Genomic DNA, 25,326 nt, shown 5'->3' with positions numbered 1-25,326 from the left:
AGCCACAGTGCCACTTCCATTTTTTTTTTTTTCTCTGAATAGTTTATTGGAGACAAGAGAGTCTCAATGACTTTCCTGCCCAGGCTGGCTTTGAACTGCAGTCCTCAGATCTCAGCTTCTTGAGTAGCTAGGATGACAGGAGTAAACCACTGGGTGCCTGGCATACTTCCAGCTTTTTTGACGGTTCATTGGAGATAGGAGTCTCCCAGACTCTTCTCCTGAGGCTGGCTTTGAACCATGATCCTCAGATCTCAGCCTCCTGACTAAGCTAGGATTAGAAGTGTGAGCCTGGCTTGTACCTGAAATATCTACATACTCACCTAAACTCTGCTATTGGGACCATAGCTCAGGGGTGACAGCCTTTGTATGTAGTAAGCGGCCCCTAAATGCTACATTATAACTTGGGGGAGACTGAGACCTCATCTCCTTACTGAACTGTGATAATCACGTGATCTATAGCAGTAATGACAAGGAATATCAATACTACTTTTCTAGAAAGTTCTATCCCGGGGCTTGATTATATGAACAATGATTAGTGGTTCATGAAAATGCCCCAAAGGATGGTCAACAGGAACTGGAAGAGAAATTGTGCAGCCATTTCTGGATAGGAAACAGATACCTTCAGAGGCAGTAAATGCATGCAGAAAATCAAATTCCACTTTCCGGAGAGAATTATGCTTCCAGGGAGGAATCTGTTTCTCTGTATAATTTCATATTCTTCCTCTCAAATCTTAGATTCCCAGGCCTTTATAGTTTGGTAAACAGCGAAACCACAGTCACAAAATCAATGTATAGCTGGGCGCTGGTGGCTCACGCCTGTCATCCTAGCTACTCAGAAGGCTACGATCCGAGGATCACAGTTCAAAGCCAGCCTGGGAAGGAAAGCCATGACACTCTTATCTGCAGTTAACTACCCAAAAGCCAGAAATGGTAGAGAACTAGCCTTGAGCACAAAAGCTCAGGGGGTAGTGCCCAGGTTCTGAGTTCAAGTCCCATGACTGACAAAAAAAAAAAGAAAAAATATCTCCTGAATGAAGCAAGAAGGAAAGTTTGGGGAAAATGAATGGCTATGGCAGGTTTCATGTGATTTGATGATTTTTGTTTTGTTTTTGCAATACTGCAGGTTGAAACCAGGGCCTCATGCATGCTAAGCAAAGTGCTCTGCCCCTTTTTTTCTTTCCTTGTAGGTCACGGAGCTTGAACTCAGGGCCTGAGCACTGTCCCTGAGCTCTTTTGCTCCAGACAAGCACTCTACCACTCTGAACCACAGCTCCACTTGGAGGTTTTCTGGTGGTTAAATTAGAGCTAAGAGCCTCACAGACTTTCCTGCCCGGGCTGGCTTCGAACCACAATCCTCATATCTCAGCTTCTTGAATAGCTAGGATGACAGATGTGAGCCACTGGTGCCTGCTAGTGTTCTATCTCTCAATCCATACCTCTATCTCCCGCGACTTTTGGTTTTGCTTCCAATACTGGGGCTTGAACACAGGGCGTGGATGCTGTCCCTGAGCTGTTTTACTCAAGGGTAGCACTCTACCACTTTGAGCCACAGAGACCATGTCTGGCTTTTTGGTGATGAATTTGGAGACAAGTTTCACAGTCTTGCCTGTCCTGAGCTGGCCTCAAACTGTGATCCTCAGATGGCAGCCTCCTGAGTAAGTTAGGATTACGGGGCGGGGGGGGGGGGGTCTAGCCTCCCAACTCTTTTTTGTTTTTGTTTGTTTGTTTTTGGCAGTCCTGGAGCTTGAACTCGGGGCCTTCTGCTCTCCTCATTGGCATTCTACCACACACACCCCCTAGTTCTTTTTATTTATTTATTTTAGGATAGGGTCTCACTAACTTTTTCCCGGCTGGATTTGAACTCAGGGCTCTCCTGCCTCTGCCTCCCAAGTCGCTGGCATTACAGGTGTCCACCACTGTGCCCAACTGGGCCTGTGGTGTTTGAAGAAGGCTAAGAAATGGGAGGCAAATAGGAAACATCTTCGACCTCCTCTTAACTATGTTAGACGTGAAAAGAGGGTGGGACCTGAGTGTTTAACCTACCCTCTGGTTCATTCTCACCCAGAGAACTTCCTACCTCCTAGCCATGACATTGCTCCAGATAGCGTGTTCTTCATCAGTCTAGTAGAATGTCAGAGTGCTTAAGATTCCTCCACTGCACATTGTGACATAGAACAGGAAACCTGACATAGCTGGTGGACAGTGGGTGTGCAGGGCTGTGTGTGTGTGTGTGTGTGTGTGTGTGTGTGTGTGTGTGTGTGTGCTGAGCTTGAACTTAGGGCCAAGTACTACTGCCCCTTGTTTTTTGTTTTTGTTTTTTTTCATTCCAGGCTGGCGCTCAACCGCTTGAGTTATATCTCTCCTTCCAGCTTTTTTTCTGGTTCATTGGAGATAGGGGTATCACAGATGGATCTGCCCAAGTTGATTCATTCAAATTACATCAGTGTCTTTGGACTGTCTGCAAAAAAAATACACTACTTATCCTTGCTATCTGTGAGTATCAGGTTCTAAGCAAACCACTCATGCACGTAGGCATGAGTTCAAGCCCCAGCACTGACACAAAAAATTGCATTAGCCAAGTGTCAGTGGCTCATACCTGTAATCCTAGCTACTCTGGAGGATGAGATATGAGGATTGTGGTTCAAAGCCAGCCCAGGCCAAAAAGTCTCCATGAGACTCTTACCTCCAATTAGACACCCAAAAACCAAAAGCGGTGCTGTGGTTCAAGCGGTAGAGCACTAGCCTTGAGCACAAAGAGGTTCAGGGACAGTGCCCATGCCCTGAGTTCAAACCCCACAACTGATCAAAAAATGTATTTATAAACTGATTTGTTCAGTTGAATCCCCTTTGTACAACTACTTAAAAAATTTAAGAATAGAATTTTATTGTAACATATAATAATTAAGTTAATATAAAAGTTAATCTGAGGATGATCATTCAAAGCCAGTCCAGGCAGGAGGGAAGTTTGTGAGGTTCTAATGTCCAATAAACTACTAAGAAGCTGGAATTGGAGCTGTGGCTCAAGTAGTAGAGCACTAGCCTTAAGCAAAAAAAGCTCAGGGGCAAAACACCTAGGCCCTGAGTTAAAGCCCCAGGACTGGCAGGCACACACACACACACACACACACACACACACACACACACACACACACACACACTTAGTTTATATAACATTCTCAGAGTTATTCTAGGCAATTAGAATTTGAGTGGAGAGAATATTGAAAAGAATATTATAGCCAGGTGCTGTTGGCTCATGCCTGTCATCCTAGCTACTTAAAGAGGCTGAGATCTGAGGATCCCACTTTGAAGCTAGCCCAGGAAGAAAAGTCCCTATGAGACTCTTATCTCCAATGAACAACTCAAAAACGGGAAGTGGAGCTGGGTGCTAGTGGCTCATACCTGTAATCCTAGCAACTCAGGAGGCTGAGATCTGAGTATCATGGTTCAAAGCCAGCCCGGGCAGCAAAGTTCATGAGACTCTCATCTCCAATAAACCATCAGAAAATCAGAAATGGTGCTGTGGCTCAAGTGGTAGAGTGCTAGCCTTGAGCTGAATAGCTCAGGGACAGTGCCCAGGCCCAGAGTTCAAGCCCCACAACTGACACACATACAAAAAAAAAAAGAAGAAAAAGAGGGGCTGGGAAGGTGGCTCAGTGGTAGAGCGCTTGCCTTGCAAGCCTGAGGCCCTGGGTTCGATTCCTCAGCACCACATAAGCAAAAAGAAAAAAGCCGGAAGTGGCGCTGTGGCTCAAGTGGTAGAGTGCTAGCCTTGAGCTGAAGAGCTGAGGGACAGCGCCCAGGCCCAGAGTTCAGGCCCCACGACCGGACCCAAAAAAAAAAAAAAAAAAGAAGAAAAAAGAATATAGAGAGAAAGAGACTGAGAAAGAGTGTACACATTTTCTAAAGTCAACGAGCTGCAAAAATAAATAGAAGGGAAAGGAGAGTAGTTCTTCCTTATTTTTGCCAGTCCTGGGGCTTAAACTCAGAGCCTGGGCTTTGTCCATGAGCCTTTCTGGGCTCACAGCTAGCACTCTACCACTTGAGCCACAGCGCCACTTGCGGCTTTTTCTGCTTATGTAGTGCTGAGGAATCGAACCCAGGGCTTCATGCATGCAAGGCAAGCGCTCTACCACTGAGCCACCTTTCCAGCCCTTAAGCCTTGTTTTTTCGTTTCTACTTTTCCTTACCTCATGCAGGAGCTCTTCTGTACCAGCCTTGGTGTTTAGTAACCATGAAATTTAGAGAGCACTTTTCGAGCTCAGCAGCTTAGAATGTATTAATCCATCTCAGCAGCCCTCAGATTATAATTAAATCCCATGTACCAGAAACAATCCTGGACTACGTGAACTGAGAAGTGGACCAGACAGCTTCCTTTCATGAAGACAATTAGTTTCCATAGAAGGAAACAAGACAATCAACAGATTCAATAAATTTACTTAATAATAATTCCGTTCGAGTCTAATGACAGGTGATACTAAGGGTAATGAGCCCAAATGAAGTAACAGAAAGGGCTGGACAGGAAGGCAACTATGATTTGATTAAAATCTTCATGGGACATAGTTGTATTATTGAGATGGAGGAAGCAATAACGCACTACAGAGTTACAGATGTAGGAAGTTAGTGTCATTGGCAAAGAGAAATAGAAACTTCAAGATTTATATCTATCTACCTATTTACTTATTTTTGGGGTGTCAGTCCTACAGCTTGAAACTCAGGTCCCAAATACTGTCCCTAAGCTAGCATTCTACCACTTGACCTAGAGCTCTATTCCCAGCTTTTCTGGGTGCCTCATTGGAGATAAGAGTTTCGCAGACTTCTCTGCTCAGACTGACTCCAAACCACAATCCTCAGGTTTCAGCCTCCTGAGGAGTTAAGATTACAGGTGTGAACCACCAGTGCTTGGGCTTAAAGACTTTGAGATTTGTTCTTGGCCTGAACAAGGAAATGAACACTAAGTGACATGTGTTGGTAGTGGAGATCTACAGGCAAAACGTGTGTCTATGGGGCCAGAGAGAGAGAGAGAATTTTGGTTTAAAATATGAAGTTTGACAGGGCTGGGAAGGTGGCTTAGCGGTAGAGTGCTTGCCTAGCATGCATGAAACCCTGGGTTCGATTCCTTAGTACCACATATACAGAAAAAGCCGGAAGTGGTGCAGTGGCTCAAGTGGTAGAGTGCCAAAACAAACTTAGGGACAGCACAACAGGCTCTGATTTCAAGCTCCAGGACCAGCAAAAAATAAATAATATAAAATAGAATAAAATGTGAAGTTTGAGCTGCCTCTTTAGCAGCAAAACATGGAGGTTAAGGAGACAATAGACTGGGCTCACACCTACAATACACCTGTAATCCTAGCTCTTCACAACGCAGAGATCTGACAATCACCGTTCGAAGTCAGCTCCAGCAAGAAAGTTCAGGAGACTCTTAATCCCAATGAATCATCAAAAAGTTAGAAGTGGAACTGTGCTTCATGAGCCAGAATGCTAGCCTTGAGCACAAAAAGCTCAGGAAGAGCATCAGGCCCCAGTCACAGCACAACAACAATAAAAAAGAAAGACCTTTGTACAAAATTGATGCTTAAAAAGAAAAAAACTGCAAAAAAACCCGCAAAGAGTGCTAAGAAGCTGGGCATTAGTAGCTCATGTCTATAACCCTAACTACCCAGGAGACTGAGATATGAGTATCTCCCCTTAAAGCCAGCCCTGGGAGAAAATTGGAGAAGATTCCACAATTAACTAGCAAAAAATTGCTGAACTGGAGATGTGGTTCAAAATCGAGAGCATGGGTTCTAAGCCCAGTACCAGTATACATGTGCATGTGTGTGTGTGTACACACAATGTTAAGGAAAAAAACACTTGAAAGAGTTAAGTTGGGTATCAGTGGCTCACGCCCGTCATCCTAGTTACTCAGGAGACTGAGATCTGAGGATCATGGTTCGAAGCCAGCCCCGGGGAAGAAAAGTCCCTGAGCCTCTTATCGCCAATAAATGACTCAGAAAAAGCTGGAAGTGGTGCTGTGACTCAAGTGGTAGAGTGCTAGCCTTGAGCAGAAAGAGGCTCAGGGATAGCATCCAGGCCCTGAGTTCAAGCCCCACAAATGAGGAAACAAACAAAAACAACCCTTTACAGGTTAGAATTAGAAGACTGACTATTGATAGTGCATTAGGTGTGTGTGTGTGTGTGTGTGTGTGTGTGTGTGTGTGTGTGTGTGTGTGTGTGTGTGTGTGTGTGTGTGTGTGTGTGTGTGTGTGTGTGTGTGTGTGTGTGTGTGTGTGTGTGTGTGTGTGTGTGTGTGTGTGTGTGTGTGTGGTACACCAGGTCCTTACAGGAGCTAAGAAGGTGCTGATCTCTTTTATACAAGAGTTTAGGTGCGAATGCCTTCAGTTGTGTAGATCTGATCCCAGGAAAGAGGCCAAAGTGGAAGTCAGACTGGAGGTCTGCCCACTTGTAGCTTGTCTCTCAATCGGATTCAGGTTAGGCTGGGACTCGAACTCCCTTCAGGTGCTTGAGATCTTTAGCCAAACCCTTTAAATTAGGACCAAATTCAGGACCAAGGAGGCTGGCTGTCGTCTCAAGCTAAGGAAGATGGAGGACTTTCCTGATGTGGTGTTATCTGAAATCTTTAGCTATTTAGACGCAGTCTACTTGCTACAGGCTTCCCAAGTAAACAAGGTAAACGGCTGCCCATTTTCTCCTGTTCCAATCTGCCCACTTCTCCTCTACTTTATGTCAGTTCTTTTCTTTTTCTTTTATGCCAGTCCTAGGCCTTGAACTCTGGCCCTAGGTGCTGTTCTTAGGCTTCTTTTGCTCAAGGCTAGTGCTCTACCACTTGAGCCACAGCACCACTTCCAGCTTTTTCTGTGATTAATTGGAGATAAGAGTCTCACAGACTTTCCTGCCTCGGCTGGCTTTGAACCATGATCCTCAGATCTCAGCCTCTTGAGTAGCTAGGATGACAGGCATGGAGTACTGGCGCCCAGAATGTCAGTTCCTTCCTTCCTCCCTTCCTCCCTTCCTCCCTTCCTCCCTTCCCTTCCTTCCTCTCTTCCCTCCCTTCTTTCCTTTCCCTTCCTTCCTTCTATGCCAGTCCTGAGGCTTGAACTTAGGTCCTGGCACGGTCCCTGAGCTTTTTCACTCAAGGCTAGCACTCTACCACTTGTGCCCACAGCTCCACTTCCGGCCTTTTTTGGTGGTTAAATGGAGACAAGTGTTTCATGGACTTTCCTTGCTTGGCTAGCTTCGAACCACAATCTTCAGATGTCAGCCTTTTGAATAGATAGGATAACAGGCAAGAGCCGCTGGTGTTCAGCTACTTTTACCTTCCTCAAAAGAAAAAGGCATTCCAAAGTGTTGGTGGCTCACGCCTGTCATCCTAGCTACTCAGGAGGCTGAGATCTGAGGATTCCAGTTCAAAGCCAGCCCGGGCAGGAAAGTCCATGAGACTCTTATCTCCAATAAACCACCAGAAAACCGGAAGTGGTGCTGTGGCTAGCCTTTAGCTGAAGAGCTGAGGGACAGCGCCCAGGCCCAGAGTTCAAGACCCATGACCCATCAAAAAAAAAAAAAAATTCCAGCCAGGTACTGGTGGCTCACATCTGTAAACTTAGCTACTCAGGAGGATTGAGGTTCAACACCAGCCTGGGTAGGAAAGCCCATGAGACCCTTATCTCCATTGAACCACCAGAAAACCGGAAGTGGACCTGTGACTTAAAGTGGTAGAGTGCTAGCCTTGAACACAAAGTCCAGGCCCTGAGTTCAACCCCCAGGACCAATAACAACAACAAACATCCATTCCACTTTGACAAACTACCAGTATCTTAGGATCTAGTGGATTTTCTGATTACGTGGCATACCAATGCAACAACAGCAGCGATCCATTGATTTGAGGCGGGGAGAGGAGGTTGGTGACTATAGCTTCATTCCCTGTTGAGGGATTCAAATTCTTTGAGTTGAACCAGGTGTTGGTGGCTCACACCTGTAATTCTAGCTACTCAGGAGGCTGAGATCTGAGGATCACGGTTCAAAGCCAGCCTGGTCAGGAAGGTCTGTGAGACTCTTATCTCCAGTGAACCACTAGAAAACTGGAAGTGGCGCTGTGGCTCAAGTGGTAGAGCGCTAGCCTTGAGCTGAAGAGCTCAGGAACAGCCCCCAGGCCCTGAGTTCAAGAACTAGCACTCGGATATTCTCTTTGTTGTTGTTGGTGGTGGTGGTTGCGGGACTTGAACTTTGGGCCTGGGCGCTGTCCCTCAGCTCTTCAGCTCAAGGCTAGCGCTCTACCACTTGAGCCACAGTGCTACTTCCAGTTTTCTGGTGGTTTATTGGAGATAAGAGTCTCATGGACTTTGCTGCTCGGGGTTGGCTTTGAACCGTGATCCTCAGATCTCAGCCTCCTGAGTAGCTAGGATGACAGGCGTGAGCCACCGGCACCCAGCCACTTGGGTATTCTTGCTGCTCAATTACTTTCTCTCCCACAGACATGGAATTCATTGGCAAGCTCAGATTCCCTGTGGAGGTAAGAAAAGGGGCATGTATGTTAGGGGGAAAAAGGGGATGCCATTTAATAATGGGGCTATGGGGTGCTAGTGGCTCACACCTGTCACCCTAGCTACTCAGGAGGCTGAGCTCTAAGGAAGGTGGTTAAAAGCCAGCCCAGGAAAATACACGAGACTCTTTATTTCCAATGAACTACCAAAAAAGAAAAAAGCCAGAAGAGCTGTGACTCAAGTGGTAGAGCGCTAGCCTTGAGCAAAGAGAAACTCGGGGACAGCTCCCAGGCCCTAAGTTCAATTCCCAGGATGGGCACAAAAAGTAGCAATGGGCCTGTAGGCCTCTATTCTTATTTGAAGATGAGAAACATATGGGAAGGTGCACCTGAGACAAGATATTTTGTGTGTGTGTGCACACGCATGCGTGCATGCACGTGTGTGCAATTTAACAGTAGCCCCGTTGTGAACCGACTGGGAATAGCCTCGTGGAATTGTGACTTTTGTTTCCAGGAAATTGTGTCTGAAGAAATGGCGTTACAGCGGCTCCCTCTGCGAGCCCAGGAACTTGACATGGAAGAAGTTCTTCCTTGAGCGAACAAAACAAGAACGTCAGTTAGAATCTGCAACAGCAATGGACTTTAACTACCAAAGAATAACTAAGCCATCTGGTATGAACAGAGGCCCTAGAGTCAGAAGCCTGCCCCCCCGCCAATTGGTTTCTGTTTTTGGGGGGGAATGTGGGGAGAGTTGGTTGTAAGGCTTGAACTCGGGGCCTAGGCGCTGTCCCTGAGCTCTTCCTGCTCAAGGGAAGTGCTTTACCACTTTGAGCCACAGCTTTTCTGGTTTTCTGGTGGTTCATTGGAGACAGGAGTCTGAGTTTCCTACCCAGGCTGGCTTTGAACCGTGATCCTCAGATCTCAGCCTCCCCAGTAGCTAGGATGACAGGTGTGAACACTATTGCCTGTGTTTTGTTTTCCACTTGTATGAAGTTCCTTTTCTTTTTTGCCAGTCCTGGGGCTTGAACTCAGGGCCTGGGCCCTGTCCCTGAGTTTCTTTTGCTCCAGGTTAGCAGTCTACCACTTGAGCCACAGTGCCACTTCCAGCTTTTTCTGTGTATGTGGTACTGAGCAGTCGAACCTAGGGATTCATGCATGCTAGGCAAACACGCTATCACTAAGCCACATTCACAGCCTCAGATTTCCATTTTTTTGTTGGCTTGTATTTAAATCTTCCTACAACAGTACAGGAAAATAACCAGGTACCGTGGCTTACCCCTGTAACCCTAGCTACTCAGGAGGCTGAGCTCTGAGGATGGCGGTTCAAAACTAGCCTGGGCAGGGAAACCTATGAGACTCTTATCTCCAATTAACACCTCTACTTCTGTTGTTTTTGGTAGTTTCAAGATGGATAGAACACTAGTCTTGAGCACAAAAGCTCAGGGACAGCACCCAGGCTCTGAGTTCAAGTCCCAGGACTGCCCTCCCCTCCTTTCCTCTTCCTTTCTTCTCTCCCCCCCCCCCCCAAAAAAAAGGGGCCAGGTGCTGATGAGGAAATCTGAGTGACTTTATCTCCAGTCAGTTAGCAAAATGCCAGGCTGGAGGCATGACCCAAGTGGTAGAGAACCAGTTGTGAGCAAGAAAGCAGAGCAAGAGTTTAAGGCCTTGGGGCTAGGAAGGTGGCTCAGTGGTAAAGCACTTGCCTTGCATGCGTGAGACCCTGGGTTTGATCCTTAGCACCACATAAGCAAAAAGAAAAAAGCCAGAAGTGGCGCTGTGGCTCAAGTGGTAAAGCGCTAGCCTTGAGCTGAAGAGCTGAGGGACAGCGCCCAGGCCCAGAGTTCAGGCCCCACAACTGGACCCCCCCAAAAAAAATCCCAGTACTGGCTAAAAAAATAATAAGGTAAAATGGAAAATTAAAGCCAGGCCCTGGTGGTTCACACCTATAATCCTTGCTCAACCTCCTGAGTAGCTAGGATCTGAGGATCATGGTTCAAAGCCAACCCAGCGATAACATCTGAGAATTTTTCTCTCCAATGAACCACCAGAAAAGAACGAAGGGCTGCTGTGGCTCTAAGTGAGCTAGAGTCTTGAGCAGAAAAACTCAGGGACAGAGCCTGAGTTCAAGCCTCAAAACCAACCAAAAAAAAGGAAAAGGATCTTTTATTTGGCATAAGTCATTTCTAGCGGCCAAGTTGAGTGGATATTTTCTTGTAGGATCCTTCACAAACGTGGCTTACCTCTCAGGGAGCGGCCTCACCATGCGTGGAGAGGGGAAGTCGGTCATTTGTGCTGGGGCTGACTTGTCACTGTATGCCTTCGACGTACAACAGGTAAGTCTAGCCAGTGAGGACCAAGTAACTGCGCATGCGCCCATCCTGTGACACTTCATGGATATCATGCAGAAAATCATCCTCAGAATTGGTAACTAACACACGAGGGTTTTTTCTTCTATTTTTGTGGTGGCTTTTGTTTGTTCATTTATCTGTCTTTGGGGGGGGGAGCAGAATTGGAGGGACAAAAGGTGAACAAATGCAGCTATGGCATTCCCTAAACGTTATGTGGAAAATTGTAGGTGGGGGCTGGGAAGGTGGCTCAGTGGTAGAGTGCTTGCCTTGCATGCATGAGGCCCCGGGTTCGATTCCTCAGCACCACATAAGCAGAAAAAGCCGGAAATGGCGCTGTGGCTCAAGTGGTAGAGCGCTAGCCTGGAGCTGAAGAGCTGAAGGACAGCGCCCAGGCCCAGAGTTCAGGCCCACGACCACCACCACCAATTGTCTCATAGCTTTTTCTGCCCAGGCTAGTTTCGAACTGTGATCTTCAGATCTCAGCCTCCTGAGTAGTTAGTAATCCAGATGTGAGCCACTGATCCTGGCTGCTCTACCACAGCTCCACTTCTGTCTTTTTTGTTGTTGTTAGAAGATTCTCACAGATATTTCCTGTCTGGGCTGGCTTTGAACTATGATTCACAGATCTCAGCCTCCTGAGTAGCTGGGATGACAGGCTTGAGCCACCAGCACCTGGCAACCTTGATTTCAAGACTGCTTTGATTATTTGGGGGTCTTTGGCTTCCATATGAATTTTAGACTTGTTTCTAGACATATGAAAATTGTCATTTTGCTAGGGATTGCATTGAATCTATAGAGGGCTTTGGAAAGTGTGGACATTTTAATATTTTAACATTAATCTATGCACATGGGATATCTCTTAATGATCGCTTTTTATTTTGCTTTTATAACAATTCTCATTTTGCTTTTTGCTGGGTTGTGCTGGTTTGGGGCTTGAACTCGGGGCCTAGGGGATGTCCCTGGGCTTTTGTGTTTAAGGCTGGCACTCTACCAACTTGAGCCACAGTGCCACTTCCAGCTTTTTCTATGGATGTGGTACCGAGGAATCGAACCCAGGGCCTCATGTATGCGGGGGCAAGCACTCTACCACTAAGCCACCTTCCCAGCCCTGTCATTCTTGATCTCTAGGGCAGTTATCTGGAGCAGCCCAGCCCAGGACAGCATCATCGAGAAACTGGCGACTGTCCCCCAGCTGGGCCTGGCTATCACAGTGGATTCCAGTTCCAAAGTCAAAGTGTGGAACTGTCGAGACCCTGATGCTTTGGCCACTCGTGTCCTGCCTGCATCCTGTGGTTACTGTGGTGGTGTGGCTGCTTTTCTCACAAAAGATGGCCCTATCCTGTTGGTGAGCCTCCCCCGCCCCCAACTAACTCCCTCCCCAGGTCTCCCAACCAACCCAGCCGCCTTAAAGGTGCTCCCCGCTCCAAGTGAGGATGTGTAAAGTGACGTCAAAGTAATAGAGAGCTAGCCCTGAATGAAAAGAGCTCAGGGACAGCGTCCGGTCCTGGGTTCAAGCCCCATGACTGACAAAAAAAAGAAAACACGTTCTTTCCAGACAAGTCACAATGGTAAGAACACTTGGCAGTGCTTTATTGAGCCAGCGAAAAATCGGGCAAATGAAGGGCAGCGGCACACTTTTCACAGAATGTGGGTGCTCCAAAAGAGACACCCCAAGGTCTTTGACACCAGGGGTATCTGTAAGAGAAACAAGATTTGACTTAGTTATTCTAGGAGAAATGTTTTTGTTGTTGTTGTTACACCTGGCATATAGCAGGGCACCAACAACTCATTCCCATCATCCCAGCTACTCAGGAGGCTGAGGTCTGAGGATCATGGTTCAAAGCCCGACTGGACACACAGTTAAGTTCATAAGATTCTTTTCGCCAATAAATAACTAGAAACGCGGAAAGTGGAGCTATTATAGCTCAAGGGCTAGGCCACGAATCTTGCTCGTTAAACTTGGACCATTCACAGAAAAATTTTTTAATCTTTTTATTTTTGCTGGTCCTGGGGCTTGAACTCTAGGCCTGGGCACTAGGCCTGGGCACTGTCCCTGAGCTTTTTTTTTTGCTCAAGGCTAGTAGCTCTCTACCACTTTAAGCCACAGCGCCACTTCCTGATTCCGGGTGGCTGATTGGAGATAAGAATCTCATGGACTTTTCCTGCCCCCCGCTGGCTTTGAACTTCGATCCTCAGATCTCAGCCTCCTGAGTAGCTAGGATGACAGGCGTGAGCCACCAGCACCTGGTTATACATGTTATTCTTTATGATGTCCTGGCTCTGTTTTCAGAGCACACTAATTCTTTGGAGCTAGCATGTAAAGTCAGATGGAGAAGGCTGCTTTTGCTCCTTTTTTCCCCCCCTTGTATTAATGCTGGAAAAAAAATACCACGGGTTATGAAGGAGTATAAGGGTTAAGAAAACATAGACGTATTAGAAGCTAATGTGTCTACGTTTTCTAAATGGAATGTTTCTGAATTCCTGGCTACCATTTACCATGACCCTTTGTTCCTAATCTATCCTGTTTCAAAGGCGTGAAGTTTTCATTACTGTCTGGTCACAAACTCTCTTCCTGGACTTGGCCCTTTTGTGTGCACTGGCGGTCACAATATACCAGGGAATGTTAACCACAGAAACTCAGTAACAGCTTGGCCTTTTCACAAACAACCAAAATAAAAGTCTTGAAAGTTGGATAAGGTGGCTCACGCCTCTGGTCTCGGCACTGGGGTCAGCAGAGGCAGGAAGATCATGAATTTTGAGGTCAGCACTACGAGGCTAGGAATTGGTGGCTCAAGTCTATAAATCTAGGTATTCAGGAGGCTGAGTTGTGAGGATTGTGGTTGACAGCTGGCAGAGGGTAGGAAACTCCATGAGATTTTTTTTTTTTTTTGCCAGTCCTGGGGCTTGAACTCAGGGCCTGGGCACTGTCTCTGAGCCTCTCTTGCTCAAGGCTAGGCCTCAACCACTTGAGCCACAGTACCACTTCCGGCTTTTTTTGTGTATGTGGTACTGAGGAATCGAACCCAGGGCCTCATGCATGCAAGACAAGCACTCTACCACTAAGCCACCTTCCCAGCCTGATTTTTTTTCTTTTCTTTAAGAAAAAGGAGCCGGGCACCCATGGCTCACGCCTGTCATCCCAGCTTATCAGGAGGCTGAGATCTGAGGATCGCTGTTCAAAGCCAGCTGGGGCAGGAAAGTCCATGAGACTCTTATGGGGCTGGGGTTATCAGCACCATGGGCTTTAACTTGGCATTTCCCCCCTAGAAGTGGTAGAACTTGGCATTCTACAACTTGAGCCAGACCACCACTTCCAACTTTTTTGGGGGGCTCATAAGAGATAGGAGTCTCACAGATTTTCCTGCCCAGGCTGGCCTCGAACTGAAAATCTTCAGATCTCTTTCTCCAGACTAGCTTAAGAGTTAAAAGCATGGGCTGGGAAGTTGGCTCAGTGGTAGAGCACTTGCCTTGCATGCCTGAGGCCCTGGATTCGATTCCTCAGCACCACATAAGCAAAAGGAAAAAAGCCGGAAGTGGTGCTGTGGCTCAAGTGGTAGACCGCTAGCCTTGAGCTGAAGAGCTGAGGGATAGCGCCCAGGCCCAGAGTTCAGGCCCCACAACCGGACCCAAAAAACAAAAACAACAACAACAACAAAAGAGTTAAAAGCATGATTGGCTGGGAATGTGATTTAGTGGTAGAGTGCTTGCCTAGCATGCTTGAAGCACTGGGTTCGATTCCTTAGCACCACATACACAGAAAAAGCCAGATGTGGCGCTGTGGCTCAAGTGGTAGAGTGCTAGCCTTCAGCCAAAAAGGCCCAGGAACAGTGCGCAGGCCTTGTGTTCAAGCCCCAGGACTATCAAAGAAAAGGAAGGAAGGAAGATACTATTTTATGGACTTATCCTTTAATGACTTTTTGTGAGGCAGACTGGCCAGAGGTTCTGATCTCTAAATAAATGATTGCCACATCTGGCAAAAGGATAGCACCGGCCTCTTGTGAACCATTTTTCTTTCCTGTCGGTGTTGTGATTTCAGATAAATGATTATAGGGGTAACATGATGGTATTCACCCTGCCAGAGCTGCAACTCCTCTGTGAATTCAAAGTATTTCCATACACTGCCAATTTACTCCTCGGCTCCCCGGATAAGAAATGGATCTTCATATGCAAGAACCACCCACATCTCTTTCCCAAGGTAGGAGGACTTTAGGATAGGAGGAAGGTCAGGCCAGGGTGGGTCAGGGGAATCTACTTAGGGAGGGGGATCCCCGGGAACAACCTCTCTGCCATGGCCACATTACAAGCTCGATTTCATGGGCAGGAAACAATGCTCTTGGAGGTGGACATCATCTGGTTTTGATAGTTAGGCATTGGGCATTGGGTTACTCGGGAGGCTGAGATCTGAGGATCGCAGTTCAAAGCCAGCCCAGGGCAGGAAAGTCTATGAGACTCTTATCTCCAATGAACCCCCCAAAAGCTGGAAGTGGAGCTAAAGCTCAAGAGGTAGAAGGGCTAGCACAAAAGCTCACAGACAGCATATAGGTCTTGAGTTCAAGCCTAAGGATGGACACACACACACACACACACACACACACACACACACACACACACACACACACACAGAATCTTGTCTCCAGTTAACTGGCAAAAAAGCCAGAAGTGGAGGTATGGCTCAAGTGGTTGAGCACCAGCCTTGAATGAAAAAGCGAGTAGGAAACAGAGTTCAAATAAAACTTTTCCTTTTTCTCTTTCTTTTTCTCTTTCCTTCCCTTCCCTTCCCTTCCCTTTCTTTCCTTTCTTGCTTTCTTTCCTTTCTTGCTTTCTTTGCTTGCCTTCCTTCTTTCCTTCCTTCCTTCCTTCCTTTCTTCTTACCTTCCTCCTTCCTTCCTTCTTTTTTTTTGGGGGGGGCGGCGGCTTGAACTCAAGGCTTGGGTGCTGTTCCTGATGTTCTTTGTGCTCAAAGCTAACACTCTACCACTTGAGTCACAGCCCCGTTTCCGGCTTTTTCTGAGTAGTTTACTAGAGATAAAAAGGTTCACGGACTTTCCTGCCTGGGCTGGCTTTGAACTGCGATCCTCAGATCTCAGCCTCCCGAGTAGGCTAGGATGACAGGCGTGAGCCACCAGCAACCCGGCTGACAGTGAGTTCCATAAACATGTTAGGGGAAGCAGTGATAGATGCAAATCCTGCTCCAGCTGGCTTTTGAACCGACAACCTTCAAATCTCCAGGCGCTCCTAAATAGCTAGGATGACCAGCGCACCTGGCCTAGAGACATGACAGGCTGACAGGCAACTTCTCCCTTTCCCTGAGTGCGCATGCGCCATTCTTCCCTCCCTAGATCTTTTCCTCAGAGTGCTTAATGAAGACACCCAGAGGCAGCAGCCCTGTGTATTTCTCTGTGCCGTTTGCCTCAAGCATCCAAGCTGGCTGGAACCCCAGGCGGGAAAACAGGATCACGGTGTTGTACCGTGCAGGCAGTACTGGTGGAAAAACCGCCGGATTTGTGACCTTTGATGTGACCAAGGAGATGGCGGGAGGTAGCACTGTCATCCTGGGTAGGTTATGACACACACACACTCAATTAGTATAAATGTAGGAAGACAGATCCTGTCTACAGAAAAAGGGACGGGAAGCTGGGCACCGGTGGGCTCTTCCTTGCTACTCAGGGAGGCTGGAGATTCGAGGATTGTGGTTGGAGGCCAGAAGTCTCCGACACTCTTGATCACTCAGGACCAATCAACAAAACCAGAAGTGGAGGTGTGGCTTCAGTAGTGGAGAGCTAGCCTGGAGCAGAACAACTCAAGAGAGACAGCACCCAGGTCCTGAATTCAAGTCCCAGAACTGTGGTCCAAAATAAAAAGGGAGGGAGGAGAGGCACCAAAAAAATATGAGGCCATGCCTGTTGGACTCTTGTTTACCCAAGTGGACTTCTCGCCCAAGTCTAATTGATCTAGTGGGCAGACCTATTTACTTTTCCATTAAGGGGTAAGTTCCCATGACCTTTTCCTAATGCACTTCTAGTTTCCATGTTGGAGTTGTGGTTTCTCATCCATGGTCTTTTTCTTTTTTTCGTGCCAGTCCTGGGACTTGAACTCAGGGCCTGGGAAGGTGGCTTCGTGGTAGAGAGCTTGCCTAGCATCCATGAAACCCTGGGTTCAATTCCTTAGAACCACATACACAGAAAAAGCTGGAAGTGGCACTGTGGCTCAAGTGGTAGAGTGCTAGCCTTGAGCAAAAAGAAGCTCAGGGACAGTGCCCAGGCCCTGAGTTCAAGCCCCAGGAAAGGAAAAATAAAAATCAAAAGTTTTGAGGCTGACTGCTTAATGAGAAGCTTCACACCTGTAATCCTAGCGACACAGGAGGCTGAGATGTGAGGATCTCAGTTCAAAACCAGCCCGGGTAGAAAAGTCCCCATGAGACTCTTATTTCCAATTAACCACTCAGAAGTGATGCTGTAGCTCAAAGTGGTAGCATGCTAGCCTTGAGCACAGAGAGGCTCAGAGGCAGCACCCAGGCCCTGAGTTCAAGCCCTATAACCAACACACACTCACACACAGTGAGAGAGAGAGAGACAGACAGCGCCAGCAGCCTGGGCAAGACATATCCCTGAGATTCTTTTTTTTTTTTTTTTGGTCAGTTGTAGGACTTGAACTCTGGGCCTAGGCACTGTTCCTCAGCTCTTCAGCTCAAGGCTGAAGAATCGAACCCAGGGCCTCATGCATGTAAGGCAAGCACTCTACCACTGAACCACCTTCCCAGCCCTCCCCCATCTCCATTTTTGGATCATTCAAAAGAAAACCTGGAATTGGAGGTGTGGTTCAAACGGTAGAGTGCCATCCTTGAGGGGGAAAAAATCACACACACGAGTTCGAGGTCTTGAGTTTTATTGAGTCCCAGTATGGGCCTGCGCACACACTCCTATGTCCATATGATATAGCTCAATGGATGAAATCCCACGTTCTGTCATTTGAGATCAAATCATTGTGTATTTTGTTTTCAATTTGTGTGAGGATGATATGTTTGCTCTGATGTGAATAATTTAAAGTTTGCCTTCAGGTAGGTATAGATGTATTCCTGTCTGTCTGTCTGTCTCTCTCTCTCTTACCTCTCTCTTCCTCTTACCCCTCTCTTCCTCTCCTGTCTCTGCCTCTATTTCTAACTCTGTCAATCTACCTCTCTAGATAGATACCCTTTCCACCTCTCTACTTCTCTCCTGATCTTCTTTCTCTATATCTCCATTTCTTTTTTTTTTTTGTCGGTCGTGGGGCTTGAACTCTGGGCCTGGGCGCTGTCCCTCAGCTCTTTAGCTCAAGGCTAGCGCTCTACCACTTGAGCTACAGCGCCACTTCCGGTTTTCTGGTGGTTTATTGGAGATAGGAGTCTCACGGTCTTTCCTGCCCGGGCTGGCTTTGAACCGCGATCCTCAGATCTCAGCCTCCTGAGTAGCTAGGATGACAGGCGTGAGCCACCAGCGCCCGGCTATATCTCCATTTCTGTCTTCTCTCTCTCCCTACCTCTATTTCCTCTCTCTCTCTCTCTCTCTGTTCTCCTACGGATCCTACAGATCTACCTCTTCCAATCCACATCTTTTTTTTTGGGGGGGGGGTCCAAACTTGGTACCTGATGCTTTTGCTCATTGGTTAGTGCTCTACCAACTGAGCCACACCCCCAAGTACTCTGTTACAATTCTACTTTTCTCTGTATCTCCCACCCATCTCTCTGTCTAGATATATAATGTATCTATTTGTGTCTACCTCTCGACTTTTATCTCTAGATGCATCTATTTCTCTAGCTCATGTACCTGCCTTTATCTGTCTCTTTGCAGCTTTTTCTGTCTGCCTCTATCTCTGCTGCTTTCTCTACCTACTTCTCCTTCCCTATCTACATCTACCTCTTTATCCATCATCTTGGACCTCTTCTCAATCATCCTCTCCACCTCTTCTCAATTATCTCTACCCATCTCCTCCCTATCTCTTCATCCCTCTCTACCAACCTAGCAGATCTCAACCTCCTGAGTAGCTAGAATGACAGGTGTGAGCCACTGGAACCCAGCCTCTTTATATTGATCTACAAGGAGGCTTGTGTGTATTTTGCATGAAACCGGGACATCAGATCGCCCATTTCCTGCTGCCGGGTAACATGAAGAACCCGCGCTGGATGGGAGTCAGTGAAAACGATGTGGTGGTTTTTGGGAGTGGAAACGGTCTGCAACTCTTCAGTATCTACGGCAATAAACTGCTGCACTTTGACCACACAAGCTATGTCAGTCAGCTATTGGTGGTAGGTACTAGGCTTTTCTTACCCTGCTGAGTTCATCCCTCCTCCTCCTCCTCTTCCTCCATCCTGGGGCTTGAACTCAGGGCCTGGGCATTATCCCTGAGCTTTTTTGCTCAAGGCTAGCACTCTACCATTTGAACCACAACACCACTTCTGGCTTTTTCTGTGCATGTGGTGCCGAGGAATCGAACCCAGGGCCTCATGCATGCGAGGCAAGCGCTCTACCACTGAGCCACCTTCCCAGCCCACAGTCTTGTTTTCGTTTTTCTTTTATAATGCCTCTGGCCACTCACATCTGGGTATCGATTCTTTGAAGGACTCTGTCCACGTCATTGCCTGTGTGTGGCGCTCTGCACCTGTACCTGTGGGAGGAGGCCGGCCACGCCCCGTACCTCAAGAGCTGCTGTGTCCTGAGGTTCCAGGAAAAGGAATTTTCCACAATCTTGTAAGTTCTTCTTTGTGTCTTACGCTTGCCCTAAACACTTTATTAAATGGACTGGGAAAGCGGCTCAGTGGTAGAGCGCTTGCCTCGCACGCATGAGGCCCTGGGTTCGATTCCTCAGCACCACATAAATAGGAAAAGCCGGAAGAGGCGCTGTGGCTCAAGTGGTAGAGCGCTAGCCGTGAACTGAAGAGCTGAGGGACAGCGCCCAGGCCCAGAGTTCAAACCCCATGACCAACCAAAAAATGAAAGCAATGGAAACCTCAAGCAAGGAAGCCAAGTGGGAGCCCAAAACCCTTGAGTTCAAGCCCCAAATACCAGAGCCTCCCCCCACCCCACAAAGGGGTGTATGTGTTTTATGTCAGCTTATCAATCTGGGTTGAAGGTTAATACTGAGTTTTGTTGTTGTTTTTTCCCTGCTTTTGTGTTTTGGCCCGTCCTGGGGCCTGAACTCTGGGCCTGGGCACTGTCCCTCAGCTCTTCAGCTCAAGGCTAGCGCTCTACCACTTGAGCCACCTTCCCAGCCCCCCTTCTGGCTTTTTCTAAGTAGTTCATTCTAGATAGGCTCATGGACTTTCCTATCCTAGGGTTGGCTTTGAACCCCAATCCTCGAACCTCAGCTTTTGAGTAGCTTGGATTAAAGGCATGTACTGGAACCTGGCCCCAAGATTTTCGCTTTTTTCTTTTGCTTCTTTTGTGCTAGTTCTGTTTCTTGAACTCAGATCCTGCATGCTATTTTTCTTTTTTGCCAGTCCTGGGCCTTGAACTCAGGGCCTAAACACTGTCCCCAAGCTTCTTTTTGCTCAAGGCTAGCACTCTACCACTTGAGCCACAGCACTTCTGGCTTTGTCTGTGTATGTGGTACTGAGGGATGGAACCCAGGACTTCATGCATGCTAGGCAAGCACTCTACCATCAAGCCACATTCTCAGACATCACTAAACTTTCTTTCAACAGCTCGAGCTATCTAGCCTGTGATAATGTGAGCATGGTTTGCTCCTTCTTAGAAACGGAGGGTAGTGTGCTTGTTCTGTTTGCCTTGAAGAGATAAAAATCGAAGTAAATAGATTAGCCTTGTATCCTCTCCAATGTAATAAATAATTTGTTTGCAAGTCACAAAAATAGTGGTGTGTGTGTGTGTGTGTGTGTGTATGCTATTAACAAGTGGTGAGCCAGGAGCCTGTAATACTAGCTCCTTGGTGGGGGAGGCCTGAGAAGAGGAGGATCGTAATTTGAGGCCAGCCTATATGGATAAGCTTAGGCAACCTTTTTTCAACCTGTCAACTTGGTGCATTAGCAGTACCTGTCATCCTAAACTACTTTGGAGACAGAGAATGGGAGGACTGCAGTTCCACACCAACCTGGGCAGAAAAAGTTCGTGAGATTCAGTCTCCATGGAGTAAAGGTTGGGTGTGGCAGTGCATGCTTGTAATCCCAGACACTGGGAGACCTAAAGTAGGTAGAGATTCAAACACACACCTGTAATCCGAGGTACTCAGGAGGCTGAGATCTGAGGATCTCAGTTCAAATCCAGCCTGTGCAGGAAAGCCCATGAGGCCTTCCCCCTCCGCTCCCAGATCATGGGGCTTGAACTCTGGGTCTGGGCACTATCCCTCAGCTCTTCAGCCAAAGGCTAATGCCCTACCACTTGAGCAACAGCACCACTTCCAGTTTTCTGGTGGTTTATTGGAGATAAGAGTCTCACGGACTTTCCTGCCCAGGCTGGCTTTGAACCATGATCCTCAGATCTCAGCCTCCTGAGTAGCTAGGATGACAAGCATGAGCCACCGGCTCCTGGCTTGAGATTCTTTTTTTAAAAAAAAAGTGCTGGTCCTAGGACTTGAACTCGGGGCCTACCACTTGAGCCACAGCGCCACTTCTGACTTTTTCTGTGATTACGACATGAATCTTATGGACCTTCTTGCTCCGGCTGGCTTTGAACTGAGATCCTCAGATCCAGCCTCCTGAATAGCTAGGATTATAGGTGTGAGCCACTGGCACCAAACTCCAGTCATCTCCAATTACCTATGAAAAAGCCAAAAGTAGAGTTATGTCTCAAATAGTAGAATGCTAACCTTGAGCACAAGAGCTCAGAGTCAATGCCCAGGACCTTAGTTCAAGACCTGGATAGCAACGGAAAACCTATCCTGAAAATGACCAAACGGGTGAATTGTAACTCGAGTGTCTTGCAGCCGGGTGCTGATGGCTCACACCTGTCATCCTAGCTACATAGGATTCTGAGATCTGAGGATGGTGGTTCAAAGCCAGCCCAGGCAGGAAAGTCTGTGAGTCTCTTCTCTCCAATGAACCACCACAAAACTGGAAGTGGCGCTGTGGCTCAAGTGGTAGAGCGCTAGTCTTTGTCTGAAGAGCTGAGAGACAGTGCCCAGGCCCAGAGTTCAAGCCCCAGGACTGACCAAAAAAAAAAAAAAGTCCATGAGATTCTCATTTCTAATTAACCACCAAAGAGCCAGGAGTAGAGGCTATGGCTCAAGAGGTAGAATCTCAGGCTTGACTGAAAAACCTAAAGGAAAGTGTCCAGGCCCTGAGTTCAAGCCCCAGGACCAGCACATATACATATACATAAACATAACAAAAAATAAAAAAATCCCTTTAGATTTAACCACAGCCCAGGGCAAGAGGTGGAGGTAGAAGAAGGAGGAGGAGCTTGAGTCCTCTTCCTGGCGGCATGCATTCAGGAATGTAAACCCATGGATTTACAACCTGGTCAGCCAGGGTAGGAGATACGGTGCTGAGTGGCCTTTAGCATCCTTTTTTTAGTTGATCCTGGGGCTTGAACTCTGGGCCTGGGCGCTGTCCTTCAGCGCATCAGCTCAAGGCTGGCGCTCTACCACTTGAGCCACAGCGCCACTTCCGGTTTTCTGACGGTTCATTGGAGAGAAGAGTCTCACAGACTTTCCTGCCTGGGGCTGGCTTTGAACCACGATCCTCAGATCCCAGCCTTCTGAGTAGCTAGGATGACAGGCGTGAGCCACCAGCACTGGGCTTTAGCATCCATTTTTAAACAGCATCTTGCTTCCAGGTGATAAGACTGATAGCCACAAATCTCTGGGCCAACTTTCCTCCTCCATTTGCCCTTCCTTTCATTCAATCTGTTGGCCACTCCTACAGTAGTTTTTGTTGTTGTTGTTGTTTTGTTACATCATTTCAACTCTTGCCTTAATGTAAAACCACCATTGAACCCTCAGTTCCACAAGACAGCCACATGGTGGCGGTAGAGCTCCAACTCACCTGAGGTTGAAGCCTGGGCTTTCCAGCTCCACATTTCTTATACACCTGAAGGGTTTCTTGTTCGTTTTGGCCACTCCTGGGGCTTGAACTCAGGGCCTGGGCACTGTCCCTGCATTTCTTTTACACAAGACTAGCACTTTACTACTTGACCCACAGTTCCCCTTCTGGCTTTTTTCTGTGATTAATTGGAATGAAACCGCATGGACTTTCCTTCCCAGTTTGTCTTTGAACCATGATCCTCAGATTTCAGCTTCCTGAGTAGATAGGATGACAGGTGTGAGCCCCCAGCGCCTGGCTTCTACATCACCTTTAGAATATCAATAAATAGCCCTAAGTTCAAATCCCAGTATGGGCATAAAAAAAATAAATAAAATTCCTTCCAAATAGCGTGACAATATCTTTGTTTTCAATCTCTGGCAAACTTATAGTTGGATAAACCATGGTCCTTAATTAGAACAGAGAACCATGAATCATGTCAGCTGATCTACGTGTTTTCAGGATGTGTTTATTCTGTAATGTGTCCTACGGGAGCCTGGCAGGAGATACACAAATACCAATAAAGATTAGTGGTCAGGCTGGGAAGGTAGCTCAGTGGTAGAATGCTTGCCTAGCATGCATGAAGCCCTGGGATCAATTTCTCAGTACCACATACACAGAAAAAGCCAGAAGTGGCACTGTGGCTCAAGTGATGAGTGCTAGCCTTGAGCAGAAGAAGCTCGGGACAGTGCCCAGGTCCTGAGTTCAAGTCCCACAACCAACATAGAAGAATTAAATTAAAAAATTTAAATGGTGGCTCTCAGACACCAGTGGCTTAGGACTGTAATTCTAGTGACTCAGGAGGCTGAGATCTGAGAATTGTGGTTCAACACCAGCTCATGTGGCAAAGTCTGGGAGACTATCTCCCATGAGCTAGCACAAAGCCAGAAGTAGAGCTGTGTTCAAGTAGTAGAGAGCTCTCCTGGAGCCAAAAAGCCTGGGGACAGTGTTTCAGGCCCTGAGTTCAAGCCCTAGGACTGGCACGAAAATCAAATACAGCAAGACAGAAATGGGGCTGTGGATAGTCAGAAACTTGGAGACCCCTGTAACCTGGAGTTGGGTATTGTGACGCCATGCTATCCCAACCCTTTCAGAAGTGGAACCTAGGGGCTGGGAAGGTGGCTCAGTGGTAGAGCGCTTGCCTTACGTGCCTGAGGCCCTGGGTTCTATTCCTCAGCACCACATAAGCAAAAAGAAAAAAAGCTGGAAGTGGCGCTGTGGCTCAAGCGGTAGAGCGCTAGCCTTGAGCAGAAGCAGCTCAGGGACAGCGCCCAGGCCCTGAGTTCAAGCCCCAGGACTGGCCAAAAACAAACCAAAATAGGGTGTCCACCAGGGGTAGGCTCCATGAAGAAGTGGGGGACCCTCCCCACCCCGCTTTCCTCAGTGCCACCCAGCACAAATCCTTTCATCCTAGGCCACACACAACAGATTCCACACAGTGTGTTATCTTTTAATGAAGAGCTGGGTCCATGGGCTACCCCCCCTTCTACCCAGAATCCCCTGCAACAGGCACCCCTCAACCCTGGCTCCCTGGGAGGCAGGGAATCGAGGGTGGGGGGGGGGAGGGCAAATTGCCTAGATAAGACATTATCTCCCTGACTTTGGACAGGACAGCAGGGTGCTAGATCGAGGACCAGGGGAGAAGCTGGGGAGGAAGGGCTCATTGCCTTCCTCTGATGGAACAAAAGTAAAAAAAACCAAACTAGTGCTCAGGAACAAATTCAGACTCCCCTTCCCCCCCACCCCCCCAATCCCCAGGGGTCTGGAGGCCCTTCCAGCCATTCTAGAACCCTCCCCCCTCCCAGCTCCTTTCAGCCTGATATCCCTCCAGGAAGTAGCCCTCAGGGCTATTCCTGCCCCGGCCCTGAACCCCACCGCCATGAGTTTTTAAAGCCCCCAGGTCTTGTCAGGTTGGGGAGAGGGGCAAAGCTACCCCACAGACACGCAGCCACCTTCCACTAACTCTGCTTTGTCAGTCACTACAGGCGTCTAAGAAGGTGGCGGTTTTTCTCTCTCTCGACGCTGAGGCCGCCCAGAGAGGCACGAGGCCCCGGCAGACCAGGGCGTTGTGTCCTGGGGTCGCTTTTTATAGGTCTGTGACCTTGTTTTCCACAGCTGCTGCAATCTGTTGGAGTCGGTAGCCCAGCTGCATCTTCTGGGCTGTACCATCTTCCTCCAGGGCCGTGATGATCTGAAACACAAGATGGAGACCATCAGGTTCTCATGGCAAACTGAAATGGGCCTGGGGGGGATGGGTTGGCACACACAGGGGGCGAAGGGAGCCCCTCACTTACCGATATTGTGATTTCAGGACTTTGAGAGCCACGACTGCTTTTCTTTTCTTTTTGGTCAGTGGTAGGACTTGAACTCAGGGCCTGGGCTCTATCCCCTGAGCTTTTTCAAGGCTAGCGCTCTACCACTTTGAGCCACAGCTCCACTCCCAAGTTTTTGGGTGTTTTCATTGGAGATAAAAGAGTCTCGTAGACTTTCCT

At 47.8% G+C, this 25,326-nt stretch overlaps 2 protein-coding genes across 4 annotated transcripts in view; one reads left to right on the top strand and one right to left on the bottom strand.

The window, feature by feature from the left end:
• Positions 1–6,582: 6,582 nt before the first annotated feature.
• Fbxw12 (F-box and WD repeat domain containing 12) lies at positions 6,583–24,725 on the top strand. Its single transcript, XM_042665907.1, has 8 exons — positions 6,583–6,669; positions 8,472–8,509; positions 8,994–9,095; positions 11,956–12,172; positions 16,167–16,383; positions 18,903–19,108; positions 19,422–19,550; positions 24,666–24,725. The coding sequence occupies exons 1-8, from the start codon at positions 6,583–6,585 to the stop codon at positions 24,723–24,725; spliced, it is 1,056 nt and encodes a 351-aa protein (XP_042521841.1).
• Plxnb1 (plexin B1) overlaps positions 24,271–25,326 on the bottom strand; it is a 34,350-nt gene continuing 33,294 nt past the window's right edge. For all 3 annotated transcript variants that reach the window (XM_042665991.1, XM_042665990.1, XM_042665992.1), the window contains one exon: positions 24,271–25,025. In XM_042665991.1, coding sequence (XP_042521925.1) covers positions 24,921–25,025 — 105 coding nt within the window. In that variant the 3' untranslated portion in view covers positions 24,271–24,920. The remainder of the gene's footprint in view (positions 25,026–25,326) is intronic.

Source organism: Dipodomys spectabilis, unplaced genomic scaffold (assembly GCF_019054845.1).
Source record: "Dipodomys spectabilis isolate Male_0828 unplaced genomic scaffold, ASM1905484v1 ptg000360l, whole genome shotgun sequence".
Taxonomy (NCBI): Eukaryota; Metazoa; Chordata; class Mammalia; order Rodentia; family Heteromyidae; genus Dipodomys; species Dipodomys spectabilis.
This window is presented reverse-complemented; position numbering and strand designations above follow the sequence as displayed.

Bases quoted from the DNA above. Each gene is read 5' to 3' on its own strand.
- Fbxw12 (XM_042665907.1), top strand. From the start codon at position 6,583: ATGGAGGACTTTCCTGATGTGGTGTTATCTGAAATCTTTAGCTATTTA. The intron at 6,670-8,471 runs GTAAACGGCTGC...TCTCTCCCACAG, and splicing joins AGGCTTCCCAAGTAAACAAG to ACATGGAATTCATTGGCAAG. The intron at 19,551-24,665 runs GTAAGTTCTTCT...ATATCCCTCCAG, and splicing joins AAGGAATTTTCCACAATCTT to GAAGTAGCCCTCAGGGCTAT.